This window comes from Pimephales promelas, chromosome 7 (assembly GCF_988280905.1).
Source record: "Pimephales promelas chromosome 7, fPimPro1.hap1.1, whole genome shotgun sequence".
Taxonomy (NCBI): Eukaryota; Metazoa; Chordata; class Actinopteri; order Cypriniformes; family Leuciscidae; genus Pimephales; species Pimephales promelas.
In genome coordinates, this window is record NC_142775.1 from 11198672 (window position 1) to 11217777 (window position 19106).

At 46.6% G+C, this 19106-nt stretch overlaps 1 protein-coding gene across 2 annotated transcripts in view; it reads left to right on the forward strand.

Annotated features, from left to right (window-relative positions):
• calcrla (calcitonin receptor like receptor a) overlaps positions 1-19106 on the forward strand; it is a 152575-nt gene that overhangs the window by 34236 nt on the left and 99233 nt on the right. For both annotated transcript variants that reach the window (XM_089133050.1, XM_089133049.1), the window contains exons 2-4: positions 5902-5988; positions 15258-15420; positions 15956-16069. In XM_089133050.1, coding sequence (XP_088989176.1) covers positions 5923-5988; positions 15258-15420; positions 15956-16069 — 343 coding nt within the window. In that variant the 5' untranslated portion in view covers positions 5902-5922. The remainder of the gene's footprint in view (positions 1-5901; positions 5989-15257; positions 15421-15955; positions 16070-19106) is intronic.

Below are 19106 nucleotides of genomic sequence, written 5' to 3' on the forward strand. Positions count from 1 at the left end.
AGAAACCCCAAAATCTAAGTTAAAGTGCATGTACAGTATGTGACCCTTCCAGGGCTCTGAATATTCAAGCTATTCACAGTGGTTTTGCTGCCGATATAATAAGCAAACATTTTAAATATTGCAATGATTTTATTTAGACTCATTAGACTAATTTGCCCATTACACACAGGGCAAGTAATGTGAACCAGTTTTCAGTGAATTTATACTCTGATTTCATGATTAATTTGCATCAACACACAAAAACATTGAAAAAAGTGTTTATATAGTATGAACATATAATTACATTGTACAATTAAGCCTAACTTCCACATGTTCTTAATCAATGCTACAAGAAGTCAAGTAACCATCAGAGACAATAGAGTTCCCTTTCGTAGTCACTCCGAGTTACGTCGGAATGACGGAGAATGGGGGTTTCGCATAGAAAGCCAATCCTCTTCGAGTATTTAAAAACGAGCCAATGGCATGAAAATTCCTTGGGGCTGCGGAATTTGCATAGCGTACCTCCGCCCCACCTCGTGGGTATAAAAGGAGGAAGTGAACGCAATCGCAGTATGTTTTTGCTTCGGAGCCAAGAAAACTTCTTCACTCCACAAGCCACACTATCTGAGTTTACTACGGTGACTCACCTCTTCGAGACGAGTGAACTCTCTGGTGTTGGTGTGACGGCGGTACCCAGCGAGTTTCACATTGCCTGGGATCTGAGCAGTGGTCTGCCAGTGTGTGTGCGCTGTTTGAAGTGTTTGGGCTTTGATCACGCTCAGACAGTGCTCGTGGGTGTGTTGCGTTCTCTCAGTGGGAACATGATCATCGCAATGTATAACGGTTGAGACTCAATGAGCTCAGTAGAGTGAGAGTCCCCTCATCCACAACCCGAACCATTTTCTCCACGTGAGATAATTCTTTGGCTGGTGGCCAGGGTGACCAAAAAGACGTCAGGTCTAGAACTAAACCGACGAAATTCCTCGGTCCACACCCCGTCTTGCACATTGCAACCCACGTGGTCCAGAGTGAGTGGGCAGGGCCGTCCGTGGGCCCGCGTTCTCATTCGGTCCCCCAGCTGATGAAATCATGTTTATCGCCGCATCACAAGGTGAGCTGGAGTCCTCTGACGATGGCTCATCTGTGCTGCTGTCCTCGGATGTGCTAGCATGGCAGGTTTGATTCAGGGCTCACAGCTATGCCTCCCGGGCTGCCACGAGTATCGGGTTTGTGTGGAAAATTCTGCCATATCCCGAGCACTTAAGGCTGATGATTGGTTTTTGGGGTGGCGAACCCAGATCCTTTCTTCCCGGATGTGCATGAAGAGGCCATTAGATCGTGGTAGTCTCCTTTGACTTATCACGATCACTCAGCGGCCTCTTCCACCTTCTCTGCCCTCGTGGAGGCCGCAGTCTAGGGTGCACTGGGGTTCCCCCCTGTGGAGTGTGCTGTGGCAACACTTATGTGTCCCCACAGTGCTTCCACTCGGTGTGGCAGCCCTAGGCACCCCTCCAATGCCTGTAGGTTCTTGTCTACTCCGGTGGCGGGGACCTATGGAGCTGCGGGGCAGGCTGCCACCTCACTGTATGTTATTGTCATTCTCAGGGGTGTTCAATGACATGCACGAGGGTAGGGCTGATTCAGGGCTCATCCTTGAGCTGCCTGCCGTCACCGTTCTTGCTCTACGAGCGACGAAGGTGACCGCATGCCCCCTGAGTCACTGATGTCCACACGTGTGGTCAGACATTTTTGGCTTAACCTGGTCGATGTGCGTGAGGCTGAGTGAACCAGTTCCTCAACTTTCCCATATCCCAAGGCTAGCCTCTTCGGCGGCGCGGTCGAAAACGCTGCCCAACGTTCTCGGCCGCCCAGAAGCGGACTGTGGCTTATCTGACTCTGCGGTTCTGCTGCTACTAGCCGCCGTCTCAGGATGCTTCAGTCCGCTTGCCGCCGAATGCGCCCTCCTGCTACTTCTGCCCCCTCCCGTCTGGTCCCTGCAGCACCGGGCCGTGCGGTGGAGGTGGTTGTGGGGAGGCGCCCCTGCCCGTACCAGCCCCGCTGCGTCGCTCCCGTTACGGGCAGCTCGGCTATGGCTTACAGTTCTTCAGGGTGTGGTCAGGCCCACTCCTTCCCCCGGTGGAGGGCTGGGGGAGAACCTTTTCTCAAGAGCTGCATTCCATCTCCGAGCACACAGAGCAAGGTGAAAGTGTGCAATGGCCCCGTGCCTCGCCACTCTCTTTCTCCTCTGTCTCTGAGGGTGCGGATGGGAGTGTGTGTCGTCCCTGGACCACGCCGCCCCCATCCCCCTCTATCGCCAAGCCCCCGGCAGAGCAGACCCCCGTGGAACGCTGGTCCTTCCCTAGTCTCCTCTGTCAGGGCACGGAGCTCGACTGTGCACCCGCGCGGGGGGTGGGGGGGATAGCACCTCCGCGCCTGCTGGTCTCTCCGCCACGCTGCCCCTCCGGGGGGACGTCTGTGGCTCGGGTATCCCACTGGATCGGTTCTGGGAGCTTGGTTAGAGCTCCCCAGCCTGTCCCGTTGGGTCGCTTGAACGATCAGACTCGGCTTTGCGACTCGGCTTTGCGACTCAGTTTGCACGATTTTTGCACGGAGATTGCCGCCCTGCTGGCGAAGGGTTCAATCGAGACTGTCCCTCCAGCCGAGATGAGGTCTGGGCTTACAGCCTTACTTCATTGTCCCCAAGAAGACCGGTGGGTTACGACCGATCCTAGATCTTCGCGTTTTGAGCCGTGCTCTGCCGGTCAAAATGCTCACGGCCAAGCGCATTTTCGAGTGCGTCTGGCCTCAGGATTGGTTTGCAGCGATGTACCTGAAGGACGTGTACTTCATGTCTCCTATGGAGACTCTCCATCTTACCTCGACACAGACCGTTTCTTCAGTTGCGTTCGAGGGAGAGGCATATCAGTACACGGTTCTCCCATTCGGCTTAGCTCTGTCTCCTCGCGTCTTTACGAAGATTGTCGAGGCAGCCCTTGTTCCCCTTCGCGAACACGGGGTTCGCATCCTGAACTACCTCGACGATTGGCTTATCCTAGCACACTCTCGAGAGCAGGTTTGCGAAAACAGAGAACTTGTACTACGGCACCTAGGCCGTCTAGGCCTTCGGGTCAATTGGGAGAAGAGCTAACTTTGCCCCGTGCAGAGGATCTCTTTTCTCAGAATGGAGATAGACTCGGTCGCCATGTCCGCGCAGCTAACGAGCGAGCACGCGCACTCACTGCTGACTTTTCTCCGACAGTTAAGGGCAAGAGCGCGTCCATCTGAAACTCTTCAGAGGCTCCTGGGGCATATGGCATCCGCAGCTGCGGCGACGCCACTCGGATTGCTTCATATGAGACCGCTTCAGCTGTGGCTTCGCGATCGAGTCCCGAGGTGGGCATGGCATCGCGGCTTGCTCACTCCGAACTGCCGTCAGATCTTCTTCCTGTGGTCGAACCTCAGCTTTTTACTGGCCGGGGTCCCTCTGCTGTGAGTTTCCGGGCATGTCGTTGTCTCCACGGATGCCTCTACCACGGGTTGGGGAGCCATGTGCAATGGTCATGCAGCCGCAGGTTCCTGGACAGGACCCCAGCGCCTCATGCACATTAATTGCCTCGAGCTGCTGGCAGTACGCCCGGCCCTGCACCACTTTCGAGCACTACTCAGGGGTCAACACGTACTTGTCCGTTCAGACAATACCGCTACGGTAGCGTATATTAACCACCAGGGTGGTCTACGCTCACGTCGGATGTCGCAGCTCGCACGCCACCTCCTGTTATGGAGTCAGAAGCACCTGAGGTCTCTTCGTGCCGTTTACATTCCAGGAGACCGGAACCTGGCAGCCGACGAGCTGTCACGGGTCCGCCCATCTCCGGCGAATGGCGACTCCATCCCCAGACAGTCCAGCTGATTTGGGACCAGTTCGGGTCTCGTTCCACGAGACACCTCTACGCGTTGAAGTGGAACCTCTTCGTCAACTGGTGCTCTCCCGTGGAGAAGACCCCCGGAGATGTCCGATCGGTATCGTGCCTTCCTTCCTGCAAGAAGTGTTGGAGCATAGGCTGTCGCCCTCCACCCTTTAGGTTTACGTCCATTGCCGCGTCTCATGATGCAGTGGAAGGTAAGTCTGTTGGAAGGCACGACCTGGTCATCAGGTTCCTGAGGGGAGCGAGGGGATTGAATCCGTAGTTTTCACACTCAGTAGTACACACCTCTCAGTAGTTTTAAGTGCTCTGCAGAGGCCTCCCTTTGAGCCTTTCAATCGGTAGAGTTAAAGTTTCTGTCCATGAAGACAGCGCTCCTGGTTGCATTGGCCTCCATCAAGAGGGTAGGGGACCTGCTCGCATTCTCCGTTGACGAAGCGTGCCTGGAATTCGGGCCGGCTTACGGCTCACGTGATCTTGAAACACCGGCCTGGAAATGTGCCCAAGTTTCCTACCACTCCCTTCCGGGACCAGGTGGTGAACCTGCAAGCGCTGCCCCTGGAGGAGGCAGACCCAGCCTTGGCACTGCTCTGTCCGGTACGTGCGCCCCGTGCCTACGTTGACAGAACGCGGTGTTTCAGGACCTCAGACCAGCTCTTTGTCTGTTATGGGGGGAGCCAGAAGGGAAGGGCTCTCTCACAGCAACAGCTGTCTCACTGGATAGTGGACGCCATTTTTTTGGCTTACCAACAGCAAGGTCGACCGTGCCCCCTTTGTGTGACGGCCCACCCACGGAGTGTGGCTTCCTCTTGGGCTTAGCGCATAGCGCCTCGCTAACAGACATATGCAGAGCTGCAGGCTGGGCGACACCAAACACCTTCGCAAGATTCTATAAGTAGAGCCTGTGTCCTCTCGCGTACTCGCTCCCGCTAGTACTGGACCCGCTCTGGTGTCTTCGGTTGCTCGCCATTCCAGTCCTCGGACTGGATAAGTGCGATATTCCTCAGTTGAGTCTTCCGTTGAAGCCCTGAGTCCTCCAGCACTTCTGATGCTGGCACCACTGCACTTGCTCTGGATGCCGGCTAGGTGCCTCCGTGTGCACGGTTCCCTCTGGTAACTGTCACATGTGTATTCTCCACTGTAAGCTTTTCTGAGCATGTGTCTTCCCTTGGCAAGCCATCTGCCACTCCTGGAGTTAAGTTTCTAGCCACCCTTAGGTTGGTGCTTCAGTGTTTCCCATATGAAGTTCCCTAAAAGGACCATATGTGTATTCTTAAGTCCTCCCTACGGTAGGCATACTGTGGCATATTCCTCCCGGGATATGTTCCCAGTGTACCTTGGTATTCCTGTGTTAAAGTAGGTAACTCCTGGTTATAAGCTAAGTTATTAGGAGTCCAGACTTTCGCAGGGCACTGGAAGACAGCTGTGAAGATGGCGTGATGGCACCGGACCCCATTCTCCGTCATTCCGACGTAACTCGGAGTGACTACGAAAGGGAACGTCTCGGTTACGGATGTAACCCTCGTTCCCTGAGTAGGGAACGGAGACGTTACGTCTCCTTGCCACTTCCGCTGTACCGCTGGGTAGACGCCTGAGTTCAGTCTCGGCTCCTCAGCGAAGACATACTGCGGTTGCGTTCACTTCCTCCTTTTATACCCACGAGGTGGGGCGGAGTTAAGCTATGCAAATTCCGCAGCCCCAAGTAATTTTCATGCCATTGGCTCGTTTTTAAATACTCGAAGAGGATTGGGTTTCTATGCGAAACCCCCAATCTCCATCATTCCGACGTAACGTCTCCGTTCCCTACTCAGGGAACGAGGGTTACATCCTTAACCGAGACGTTTTCTGTATGTATATTCTGCATGTTTTTGCGTGGTGAAAGTGGGTCTATGTTTGCAATAGGCTAGAAAAGAAGACAAGTACTTCTGTTTGTGTTAGTAACAGTATAAGAGTGCTTAGAACTGTGCACAGTGTTTTATTGATGTTACCTTCCTTGCAGATCGATACTGGGTCACTGGAAATGCCAAAGAAGATGAAAGCTAGCTACTGGACGATTCGTCTTTTTCTGCTGGGATCTGTCACTGAGGTGAAAGATTATTTCCCACATGATTTTTATAAACATCTATAAGATATCTGTACCTTTAAAATTTAAAGTTCTACAGTTATGGAATGATCTGGAAATGACCAAACCGAATAAATGAAATGAAAATGAAAAAAGTTATTACATATTTTGTTGGCTAACCCAAAAGTAAGCAACCTGGTTCCCTCGACGCAAAAGGAGTTTTCAGTGGCTTTTATATTATTGCAGAAAGTAAGCTCTGTGACCAACAAAAGTTTATGATTCTTACAAGTTTTGTAGACGTAAAAAGCTAAACATAATGTGGCACCACCGTCACATTATTTCAACGTTACGTCCATTAAGCTTTCTAACTCTTTCAGTCTTTACTTTAAAAAAAACAGTATCATATGTTAGAACAGTTCGAATAATTTGCAAGAGTGTGATTATAAACACAATGAAAATGAGTAAAAGCAGACTAGTGAGCAGATGAGTTTACCTGTTCAGGGGGTTGACGTTTCACAACCTCTGTGGTGCCATTTAGCCATTTGTTAGCAAATGCCTTTTTCAAGACAGGTAAAAGCTATTTAAATCATCTAGGGGTATTACTGATGTTTTAATCAGTCTCAGATTGCAGACTTGGAAGTAAATGCCCACTGCTGTGAGTGGATAACAGTTTTAACAGTTTTGCATATTATAATGAATTTCAACTCACCCGTCAATGCACTTGGGGGAAATTGTTTTGATAATGTCCAATGTTGTAAAATGGCAACCGGAATGATTCGCCGATACACGTTCGACCCAGAGTCTATGTGTTGCACCATTCCTGTCAGATCCAATATAGATGGCACATCAGATCTTTACTCTTAAACGGTCTGTAAATCCAGTCTTGTTTACAAAACAATCCTCAGTGAAATGAAGCAAACAGACGGACAACCTCTGTTGTCTTACCTCATCTGCTGGAATGTCATTAAAAATAAAGTTTATCCATGCAGTCCTATTGGAATCCAGAGGAAGCATATGCAGTGTCTATCTTCTTCCACAACCAGGCACTGCACAATATTTTGTTTTGTTCGGTAGCTCGATCTGGGGCCTGTTTCAGAAAGGAGGTTAAGTGAAAACTCTGAGTATGTTAACCCTGAAATGAGGGAAACTCTGGGTTCCCTTTCGAAGGGAACTCAACAATACGTCGAATGACGCAATGGGGAACGCCTCAGGCGTGACAGGTGTCTGAAATCAAATATCAACTCACAGTAATCAGGTTGACCGGCGACAGCCCGTGCATCATCAGCTTGAATGATGAGCGCGTCAATCTGGATGTATAAGAAGGGCGCCTTGAAACCGTGACAACATCTTTTCGTCTTCAGGGACTGTTTGTCTGTTTGATAGTATCAACGATTAAGCGCGCAGAGACGTGGAGAAACACTTTGCGCGAGTGTGCCGACTTGTGTCCAGATATTTGACACTGGAGGATTCACACGATCTGTGCGTGTTCTGCCTGAGAGAAGAGCATTCGCGGGAAGCTCTCGAGGGAGTTTTTTGCGCGAACTGAGAGTTTTCCTTTCAGAACTCTCTGCTCTCGTCTGACCCACTTCTCGAGGGAAGTGGGCGCGGCATCTGAACCCCGCGGTTCCGGTTCCCGCTCGGGCTGAGGCTCAGTGGTGGTTGAGCTCGTGGAGCTTTCAGATGGAGCTGGCAGATTATCGGGAGAGGGGCGTTAACCTCGCGGATGATCTACCAGCTGACGAGAGTAAGTTACAGATTAATGTTGAACATCTAAGAAGAGAGAAAATGAGCACTCTCTCTCTTTGGTGAATCTGTAACTGTTCTCTTCGGGCAGGGCAGGAGTTGGCTGTAATATATATATATATATATATATATATATATAGAAAAGGATGTCAGTTTGGTTGAGACCGAACCATTTCAGCCTTCCTGCCCAGTGTACGCTGAGCTGGTTGACATTATGGGGCGCGCCACAGACAGATTGCAGTTGCAGTGGAGGCGCGTCTGGGAGGAACCCGCTCATGGTATTTTGGATGGCTGGTTCCTCCCCACCCATAAGCCACCAGCCCGGATGAGCCTTCCATTCCTTTCTGATCTCCACGCTGGGATTGAGAGGGTATGGAAGAATCCGTTCTCCTCACGTCTCTATCTGCATCAGCGGGCTAGTTTCGCTGCTGTGGAGGGAGCCGTGGAGTACGGATATGTGTCGATGCCGCCAGTGGACGAGACGTTGGCTAACTATCTCGTCTCTGGTTGGTTCTCTTCACTAAGAGCTCTGCCCCTGTCATCCAAGCTGCTCAAGACATCTTCATGCTTGAATGACAGAGCGTACACGGCAGCAGGTCAGGCAGGTGCGGTTCTGCACGCCCTTGTGGTCCTCAGGCCTACCAGACTGATCTGCTGCGGGACTCCGGGCCACCAAGCAATCTGCTGTTCCGTCAGTGCTATGGTGGCCACGGAGAGACATCTGTGGGAGCTCCCACATACTGTGGTTGCCGGGTTACAGGCCTCACTAGGCCTTCCTGGTTATGAGCTCCCACTGATTGTGGTCGCCAGGTTACAGGCCTCACCAGGCCTTCCTGGTTATGAGCTCCCACATGCTGTGGTCGCTGGGTTACAGGCTTCACCAGGCCTTCCTGGTTATGAGCTCCCACATACTGTGGTCGCCAGGTTAAAGGCCTCACCAGGCCTTCCTGGTTATGAGCTCCCACACATTGTGGTCGCCAGGTTACAGGCCTCACCAGGCCTTCCTGGTTATGAGCTCCCACATGCTGTGGTCGCTGGGTTACAGGCTTCACCAGGCCTTCCTGGTTATGAGCTCCCATATACTGTGGTCGCCAGGTTACAAGCCTCACCAGGCCTTCCTGGTTATGAGCTCCCACATACTGTGGTCGCCAGGTTACAGGCCTCACCAGGCCTTCCTGGTTATGAGCTCCCACGTACTGTGGTCGCCAGGCTACAGGCCTCAACAGGCCTTCCTGGTTATGAGCTCCCACATACTGTGGTCGCCAGGTTACAGGCCTCAATAGGCCTTCCTGGTTATGAGCTCCCACACATTGTGGTCGCTACGTTACAGGCCTCAAAGGGGCCTTCCTGGTTATAGTTCCCACATACTGTGGTTGCCGGGTTACAGGCCTCACCAGGCCTTCCTGGTTATGAGCTCCCACTTATTGTGGTCGCCAGGTTACAGGCCTCACCAGGCCTTCCTGGTTATGAGCTCCCACTTATTGTGGTCGCCAGGTTACAGGCCTCACCAGGCCTTCCTGGTTGTGAGCTCCCACATGCTGTGGTCGCTGGGTTACAGGCTTCACCAGGCCTTCCTGGTTATGAGCTCCCACATACTGTGGTCACCAGGATACGAGCTCTCACATACTGTGGTCGCCAGGTTAAAGGCCTCACCAGGCCTTCCTGGTTATGAGCTCCCACACATTGTGGTCGCCAGGTTACAGGCCTCACCAGGCCTTCCTGGTTATGAGCTCCCACATACTGTGGTCGCCAGGTTACAGGCCTCACCAGGCCTTCCTGGTTATGAGCTCCCACACATTGTGGTCGCCAGGTTACAGGCTTCACCAGGCCTTCCTGGTTATGAGTTCCCACATACTGTGGTAGTCAGTTTACAGGCCTCACCCAGCCTTCCTGAATGTGGGCTCCCACATGCTGCGGTAGCCAGAATACAGCCTCACCACCTTTCCTGAGCACTTTGCTCCCACTCTGTGGTCACCAGGCTTCAGGCTTCATTGGCCTTCCTGGTTATGAGTTGTCACATATCAGGTTGCAGGCTTCACCAGGCCTTCCTGAATGTGAAACCCCCACTTTTCGTGGTCGCTAAGTTGTAGTGGTGAGTCTTCACATGTCAGGCTGCAGGCCTCAGCGGCCTTCCTGAATGTGAGCTCCCCATGCATTGGGACTATCGGGTGTTAGGCCTTGTCAGGCCTTCCTGATTATGGGTTCCCACTTGTTGTGGCTGCCAGGTTACAGGCCTCAAGTTCGGCCTTCCTGAATTCAGAGTGAAGTACACAAACCCATACTTCACCTATTATTGTGGTAAGTCACCCGACGAGATGTCTTGTGCACTTTTTAAAATCCATTCCTTATGGTGAGGGTCACGCGCGGTATGCTTCGGTCCCTTCTTATGTGGCTCAGACCCCGGTCTTTCCTCGGGTCCCACTTTAAGAGTTCTTAAGAGCTAACTTCTCGAAGTAGCTCCCACTTGGTGTGGTTTTTCAGGTACACCAGGCTGGGTCTCCCTGACCTTCCTGAGTACGAGCTGCCACCGGATGTGGTCGCCAGGTTACAGGCCTTACCAGGCCTTCCTGGTCACGAGCTCCCACACACTGTGGTCGTCAGGTTACAGGCCTCACTAGGCCTTCCTGGTTATGAGATCCCACATACTGTGGTCGCCAGGTTACGAGCTCCCGCATACTGTGGTCGCCAGGTTACAGGCCTTACCAGGCCTTCCTGGCCATGAGCTCCCACACACTGTGGTCGCCAGGTTACAGGCCTCAACGGGCCTTCCTGAATTCAGAGTGAAGTACACAAACCCATACTTCACCTATTATTGTGCTAAGTCACCCGACGAGATGTCTTGTGCACTTTTTAAAATCCATTTCTTATGGTGAGGGTCACGCGCAGTATGCTTCGGTCCCTTCTTATGTGGTTCAGACTCCGGTTCTTCACTTTGGGTCCCACTCTAGATGTGTCTTTGTCGCAATACATTATGACAGGCACTTCCCTTGTTCAAGCTATCTCCCACAACTGGTGGTTTTAGGTCTCATTAGACCTGTTTCGAGGTAGCCCCATATTGTGGGTCTGTCAGGTTTCTAGCCTCTGGCTTTCCTGAAGGATGAGCTTCCACATGCTGTGGTCGTTGGGGTTCAGGCCGCACAGTGTACGGCCTTCCTGACATGAGCCCTCATGTTTCAGAGCTCCCCACACAGGGGGTCATCAGGTCTTAGGTCTCATTGACCTTCCTGATTTTGATCCCTCTCTTACTTCCTCAGTGCTCAAAGCGAGCACTGGGTGGAAACTCGTGGATTGAGTGTACGATTCCCGTTGTTTTGAGGTTGAGTCACACTCTCCGGAGGATCCCGTCTCTGTGATCCGAAACTTGATGGTTTCTGCCAGCTTCGCGGGCCTTCAGTTTTTGGATGCCTTTCCTAGGCAATTTCCAGAGGCTCTGTCTTGGACGGACAGGCTATGGCCAGACTGTGTGTCTTAGTACAGATCACCAGGCCAGCCTGGGGGCATTTCAGGAGGAGTGTTCTCCTGAATAGTGACTGGCTGGGGGTCCCTTTGGCCCCCTAGCCACACTCCCTAGAAGGGACCCCTTCTATTTTGAAGTTGTGGTCCTAAAGCCTTTGAGCTGGCCCCGATTTACCCACGTTATTACGTTCTGGTTTTTCTTGGTTCATTAGCTTGGGCTATGACCGGTAGGGAGTGCTGTCACTGACAGCCCGATGTAACATAGGGTGAGTGGTTTCAGTGTTCCTTGGAATTACTGGTTCTGACAGTTGTCACTGCCTTTTCGGCATGCACTCCCCTCAGCATGGCGGAGTGGGTATTTCGTTCCCCATTGCGTCATTCGACGTATTGTTGAGTTCCCTTCGAAAGGGAACGTCTCAGGTTACGACTGTAACCTATGTTCCCTGAGAACAGGGAACGAGACAATACGTCTCGTTGCCATGCCTCGGGGCCTGCCTGCAACAGTCCCTTCAGACGATAGGATGTTGTCACGGTTTCAAGGCGCCCTTCTTATACATCCAGATTGACGCGCTCATCATTCAAGCTGATGATGCACGGGCTGTCGCCGGTCAACCTGATTACTGTGAGTTGATATTTGATTTCAGACACCTGTCACGCCTGAGGCGTTCCCCATTGCGTCATTCGACGTATTGTCTCGTTCCCTGTTCTCAGGGAACATAGGTTACAGTCGTAACCTGAGACGTTTTCCGTTTCAGAAAGGGAGGTAAGTTAAACCTGAGAAAGCAGAGTAAGTCAAGCCCGTTTTTGAAAGAGAGGTAACTTATACTCAGAGTCAGTTACCATGGTAACTTGGTTGGGAGCAGGTTTTCTTCAGTAAACCCAGAGTTTATTGCAGTCTCCTCCCCCTTTTTAAAGAGGAAGTGCTGTTTAAACACAAACAATAATACTAAAATGTATTTACACATTCTTTAAGGAATATATATTGTTTGTCCATGGTTTAGTTGACTAAATCTGTTTTGCAGCACTTTGCCAAAAAAAATAATAAAAGGATTTAAAACGTTTGCTAAACTTTTATTTGATTACCACCGTTTTTGATAATATATTTCTATTAAATCATTTAAAAAATTGGAATAAAAAACATTTAATAGAACTCAGTTATTTTTCAAACATAATTTAATAAGTTATTAATGATAAAAAATAAGATGTTAATCTTATTCATAATCAATTATTGAAGTTAGTTGATTAGATATGTTTTATTGAACAAATGTTTAATTTATTTAACTGTCATTTTAACTGATGATAATAATAACCATAATTTAAGAATGCAGTTTATATATTTAATAATTGTTTAATACCAAAAACCGTGATATTTTCTGTGACGGTTCTCATTCTGTGAAACTCTCCCCACATGGGGGAGTCCCCCACCCCACCCCCGCTGTTAAACAAGTTACTCAGCAACTTTTACTCATGTTTTAAATTAACTACTTTTTACTTGAGTTGATTTTTAGACGGGTATTTTTACTTTTACTTAAGTAAAAATGTATCAAAGTAATAGTAGCCTAACTTTAGGTTGAATAACATTCTTCCAGTTTCACCTTAATATAGCAGTAAGTTACTCTAAAATAGTTATGAATTATTAACTACAAATGACATCTTCAACGGTGTAGTTAGATTAATGCAATAATTAGGCTACTCTCTCTAGAAAGTATTGGTCTACATATTACTAATTGCTAAATCCTATATCAACCTCAACCACTTGAACAATAGGCCTACAAGGAGGAGAGACAAGAAACGGCACTTTTAATGCTTTCAAATTAACAATATACAATTGCATGAATTATTCTTGAATTGATCAAAGTGTGTAGAGGAAGAAGGTTACATAAAAAATATACCTTTTAAAAATGTATGTTAAATCCACTATTGTTTTATACTGAATTTGTCTATAGTTTATGCAGTAGCCTATTTAATTTAATTGCGTCATATTTTATTTTAAATTACAGAAGAATTAAGAGTAATCCCTTTAATTAAACTACAATATTTAGATTACTTGGTAATTAATCACACCCAACACCTCTTTTTGTCTGGCTGTTGCCATGGTGACTCATAATATCTGCGCTCCATTGATAATGGCTTTTTATAGTTGTAGTGCACGCGCTTAACTCAGACCCTGCGTCCCAATTCGTATACTGTCCATCCTAAATAGTATTCGAAAATAGAATTAGTACGTCCCAAATCGTAGTATGTTGAAATTAGTGTTTCAAAGATACCCGGATGGTCTACTTTTTCCGGTCAGAATCCGAAGTGTAGATCGATGCACACTCTAACGGCTGGTATTGCCCACAAACCATTACGCGTTGGACGAGGATTCGGTTAGAACTACAAACACGACTGAAATGTGTTAAAAAAAAACTACAGACATGTAGTCGATATGGAGGACGCGCGAGTCCCCGCGGTTGTGTAGAGAGGTTTAGATAAAGAGCTTTGAGTGATTAATTATCAGTATCTAACCTGACGAAAATGAATTTATTTAATCTTGTCCACATTGTATTGCATTTGCAGCAGCATTGTGAACTTTTGTAAAGACACGTTCAGCCATTACGTTTTAAATGCATCATTATATTCAAATTGCAAACACACGAGGAGAGCATGAAAGACCCACAACTGGCAGATGAATGTGCTCTCCGAAATGGTAGGAAATAAAATTAAATAGAATGGAGGATTTTAACTGTGACAAGATGATTGACAGGGCAGTTTACGTGACAGGATGCACGCAGCATGCGACAGAGCCGTCCGTTAAAGATGATGTGATAGTATGTCCCAAAGCTTGCCTATTTTGCTATACACTCAAAAGTATGTACTTTTTCCTCACAAAAAGAGTACATACTTTTAGGGCGTAGTATAAGTAAGCGAATTGGGACGCAGCAAGAGTCAGTCAACTCAGAGTTGATTGAACTAACTCATTTCAGCTGTTCTGAAACCGAAAACTCAGAGTTTCCCATCTCAGGGTAAGTCAACTCAGAGTTCAAGCTTTAACTAAGAGTTGGTTGAACCTCCTTATTGAAACGGGCCCCAGGTTTGTCATCACGAGGTGGCCTATGTTATTTAGCTATGTGTGTAATGCACGAATCGGTGGGCGGGGCTAAACCGACCATGTTGAAGTGGGCGTTGATCTTCTTCTGCGGGGGTGGGGTTTTATCCTCTTATCCTGTCGTTATAGTTCCCCACTTTGAAAAACGAGTCATTTGCTGAGGCTGGTGTCAATAAAAGCTTTTATTGGACTAACAAGGATGTTTTCTGTTCTGAAACTTACAGGATATTCTTATAATATGATGACCTCTTAGATGTCAAAAGCTCAAGGAAAATTTTATTTCTCAGTTCATCACCCCTTTAAAAACAAATAAGAGATTAGGGGCCAGATTTACTAAACAGGGCAAATTAGCGTTAGAGCGCAATTGCAAAAAAGCGCAGATGGGAGTGGACAGTTCTGCGTGTGATCTATTGACGATGTGCAAATGAAAGGACACAGGTGCACCCGGATCATTTCAAATTTCAATTTAATTTCAGTGCAAATTAGTGCCTGATTTAAGCCATGCATTTTTTGGGTGGTAAATAATTGTGCAAATACCAGTCAATTGACTTGGTCAAACCTTAGTAAGTCACCTTGCATGATTCATTTAAATGAAAAGGGAAAACCCTACATATAGCCACAAAACAACTGTGTCCACGCCTTTTCAGTGCTATTTTTTCACTGCGTTTATTCAGGAAATTCTGACACTAGTTTTTTAATGCCAAAAGAGGGTTTGCACTGGCACAGCTTGTTAGTGTTAGTAAATCTGGCTCTTGGACAGATTAGATTAGTTATTTAGCATATGTTTCAACAAGAGTTGTTTTTAGAGTTTGGGGTAGGAAAAACAATACAATCTATATATTTAAAAAACAATTTCCACAAAGCATGAAACTCTGTATTGCCTATAATTGAAGAAACAACCACACAAGGCAGTATTTTGCATGTACCTATCATTTACATCTCATTAAAGAAGCTTCAAATTAGCTGTTCTTAGATATTACTTTTTAAATGCACTTGCTGTTTGTAGTTATTTGTTCTAGCCAGTCCTGAGGTGAACGAAAGCCAGCAACAACATCCTCAAAATGTGTACCATGACATCAGTGTTACCAGAAACAAGATTGTGACTGCACAGTTTGAGTGCTATCAGAAGATCATGAAGGACAACAATCAAGACTTCATACCAAGTAGAGGTATAGACATTGTACATATTAGAGTTTTGAGAAGATATCCTTTTTTTTCAGAAATTCATTCTGCAAGACACACAGCAGCTTCAAGCCAATCCATTTTAGCCAAGCTATAATTATATGTCAAAATAAATGTGTCATGCTAAATGTGTAATATATAATAAAAGTAATAATTAAAAATAATAAGCTGTGACATACATTCGTGCTTAATTAGTACAGCAAGAACAAACAAAAAAGCCTCAGGTGACTCATATTCATTGTTAGGGAGAGTGCATTTGGTCCCATTGGGTGGCAGGACAGCTGTGAAATATTTGCTTTGTTCCAAAACCTAGAGGGCTCCCTTCTTAACATCCTTAACAAGACAACAATAACAGATCCGGAAAACTCTCCATAGCCTGCGGCACACCAAAAGCGCATGGGGGACTAGATTTTGGAACAGGCGGATATAACTAAGAATAGTTGATAATGATAACAGGAAGTTATGGTTTCCCAGTCTCCACAGAAACTAATAAATATTTTGGGCTTTTTTTTCGATATTCAGCTGGCCCGGTGTGCAACAGGACCTGGGATGGATGGTTGTGTTGGGACGATGCAGAGGCCGGCATCACCTCCGAGCAACACTGCCCTGACTATTTCCAGGACTTTGACCCTACAGGTGAATGTTAGAGATCAGTAAGGTTCCTTTAACCTGTATAAAATTCAGTCTGAGCACTTTAACACGCCATCTTAGATTTATCCCAGCTCCATTACACCTCACTGTCAAACCATGCTAAAATCATTGGCCAAACTTTTTTAAGACATATTTTCTGCCATGAAGAAAGTTGATGTGAAAGAAAGAGCATGTTTTCAATACTAAGAATATTAACATTTTGCTGTGAAGTTATTAAAGGAGAACTATTAAAGGTGCAAAATGAACCTTTGGTCTAATAAAACATTGTTACCTAGTCAACCGTTCTCTGAGATTTGTTTTCATGAAAATCGAATGTAAAGAGTTTTATCTCTAAAACTGTGTAGCGTATAACGCTAGTACTGGGGGCATTTACTAAGTAAAAAAAAAAAAAAAATCACTAGTTAATACCACTAACAAGGCTCAAAATAGCCCCACACTAACACAGTAACATAATGAGGGTCCATACATTCAAAACGAAGCACTGAGAACTTAAAGGTCCCCTGACATGTTTTTTTTTTTTTTAATTATTTTATAATGTTTCCTGGGTTGCCCTTGTATGTTTTTTTAGATCAAAAATAGTCATAATTTAGAAATAAAAGGCATTTTTCCTAGCCTGATTTTAGCCTCTGCTTAGAACGCTCTGTTAAAAGGTGCGTGTCTGCAGTGGGATTCAATGTAACAGCCCACTGCTGTGATTGGCTGACATGCTTGCATATGAAATAGCTACATATTACATGTGAAACTCTCTTGAATACGTTTTACTACAGCTATTATACGTTTTTACTATTACATATATCGATATTACTGAATCGCATAGGCGTAATTTGCGGGTGGGACGGGTGGGACATGTCCCCACCACTTTTAGCCAGGGTCGATATTGTCCCCACCACTTTTGAAACATCTCTCGCGGCACGGATGCAAATTATACAAATAAATAAATCATCTCTAGTTAACTAGCAGAGCATTCATTTATTTCGTTTCTTTAAATAAGAGGCGATCTAGCGCTGAAATGTGTTGCTTTTGAAAACAAGTGGTCAAAGTGCTCGTTGCCGCTGCGATCAGTGGCGTGGATACAGTTCTCTTGTGGCTCGCGCTGTCGCACACAGTTTCACACGGACTCGCGCTTTAATCCGTTGTGGAGACTATATTCGATCCGGTGAAATCACAAAGTATAAACATAATCGGTTTTAATCAGAGAGAGAAAAAAAATTATGCGAGTGCGGAATTAGAACCCAGAACCTCTGTCACGCTTGGCAAAAGTTCTGCCACTGGACTAAAGAAATGCTTGTGTGTCATTATCAGATCTCTGTATTTCATCACGTGAAAATTCTTGCCACAAACACATATTACATCTCATTAAACGACAAATGAAACACAATGTATTAGTTTAATTGATTGCTAGACATCGATATGTTATTGTACATATATAATACAAATAATCTGCCAGAGCTTCGTTGTGCAGTGTGTAGCAAGGTTCAGGGAAGAAGGAGGCAGGAACCGGATGACAAATAAAAAAATACAACTTTATTTAAACAAAATAAACAAATTACCTGCCAGCAGCCCCTCGCGGACGACTGCTGGCTACCCAAAATAAAACATAAATACCGGCCAGCAGCCCCTCGCGGACGACTGCTGGCTTACCCAAAATAAAATATAAAACACAAACAAAAGCAGGCCTGTTCCTCTCTCGATCATCCACTCCATCGCTTCCCCTTTATGGCCTCTGCTCCTCCGTGAGAGATGCGAGACCGGTGTGCTTCACAGGTGCTGCTCATTAGCAATCGCACCACCGGCCTCGCGACTTTCTCTCACATCCCTCGGCCATCCTGCTCACCACACAGTGTAATGGAGTTTCTGTTCTCTCTAAAGCCCGAAACTCGTCCGCTCTCGTCGAGGTAAAAAGCTGCACTTGAACACATCGAGAGAACTACAGGCGACTGTCAGCTGTGCGTTCTGCACCTACGTTTAATAAGCCAACTGTCTATTTCTGCAGATATAACGTTATTAGTTTATATTCGTCATTCAAAAAGGAAAACCGACGCTGCCGGGGCTGCAGATATACATATCGTAAACAAAGCAGCGCGTGCTAACCCTTTAGAATATCAATTCTGCTAAACACTTTCTTTAAATAAGATTATTTTCATCCTACTCAATGAAACGAATGAACACTGAGCAACTGCCATGCTTCGCTCGTTTGCAAGCCATGATATCTCTCGAGGAAAAACTCAAATCTCCTATTTCTCTAGGAAAAAATAAAATCGTGCCTGCGTGTGTTCGTACTTCCTGTTCCTAGCTCGTTTTCTCATCGTCGGGCCAAATTCTCTGGGTGTGCAAAGCAGAGAAAGGGGAGTAACCTTTCCCGTATATGACGTTATATAGGGGGAGATTCTAGATCAGCGCGTCTGAGATGCAGACAGATGCAGAGAAGAGAAAAATAGCCAAAGCTCGGTTTACACCGATTGAAAATTCTAGACACGAGGGGACCAAATACAGTCTAGGGGAACTCATATTAATGTTAAAAAACCTCAGAAAATGAAATTTCATGTCAGGGGACCTTTAAGTGTACAGACCGTTTAATAAGAAGATACGTTATAAAGACAGTTCACTTCCAGACAGGAGCCATCTTTGAACTTCTGAACTGTATGAACGGCGTTCGTGGTTCAACTTGTCGTGACTGTTTTCCTGTATACACAAAGTGAACTGTCTTTATAAAATATCTTATTATTAAACTGTCTGTACACTTACAAAGTTCTCAATGCTTCGGTTTGTACAGTATGTACGGACCCTCATTATGCGCCGGAGTTCTCCTTTAAGTTATTTTAATAATTTCCAACACTTATCTTAAAAGGTTCTCAGAAAAATACCAGTAAAATAGTACTTTAGCCATTATTTTGGTCTTTTTTTTTTTTTTTTGGAGGCTGGGTGTTTAACCACTTTCACAGAACCAAACAAACACTGGAAAAAAGAAGCAAGAGGAAAAAAAATATATTATACAGTATTTCAGATCTATGAATACAATAAA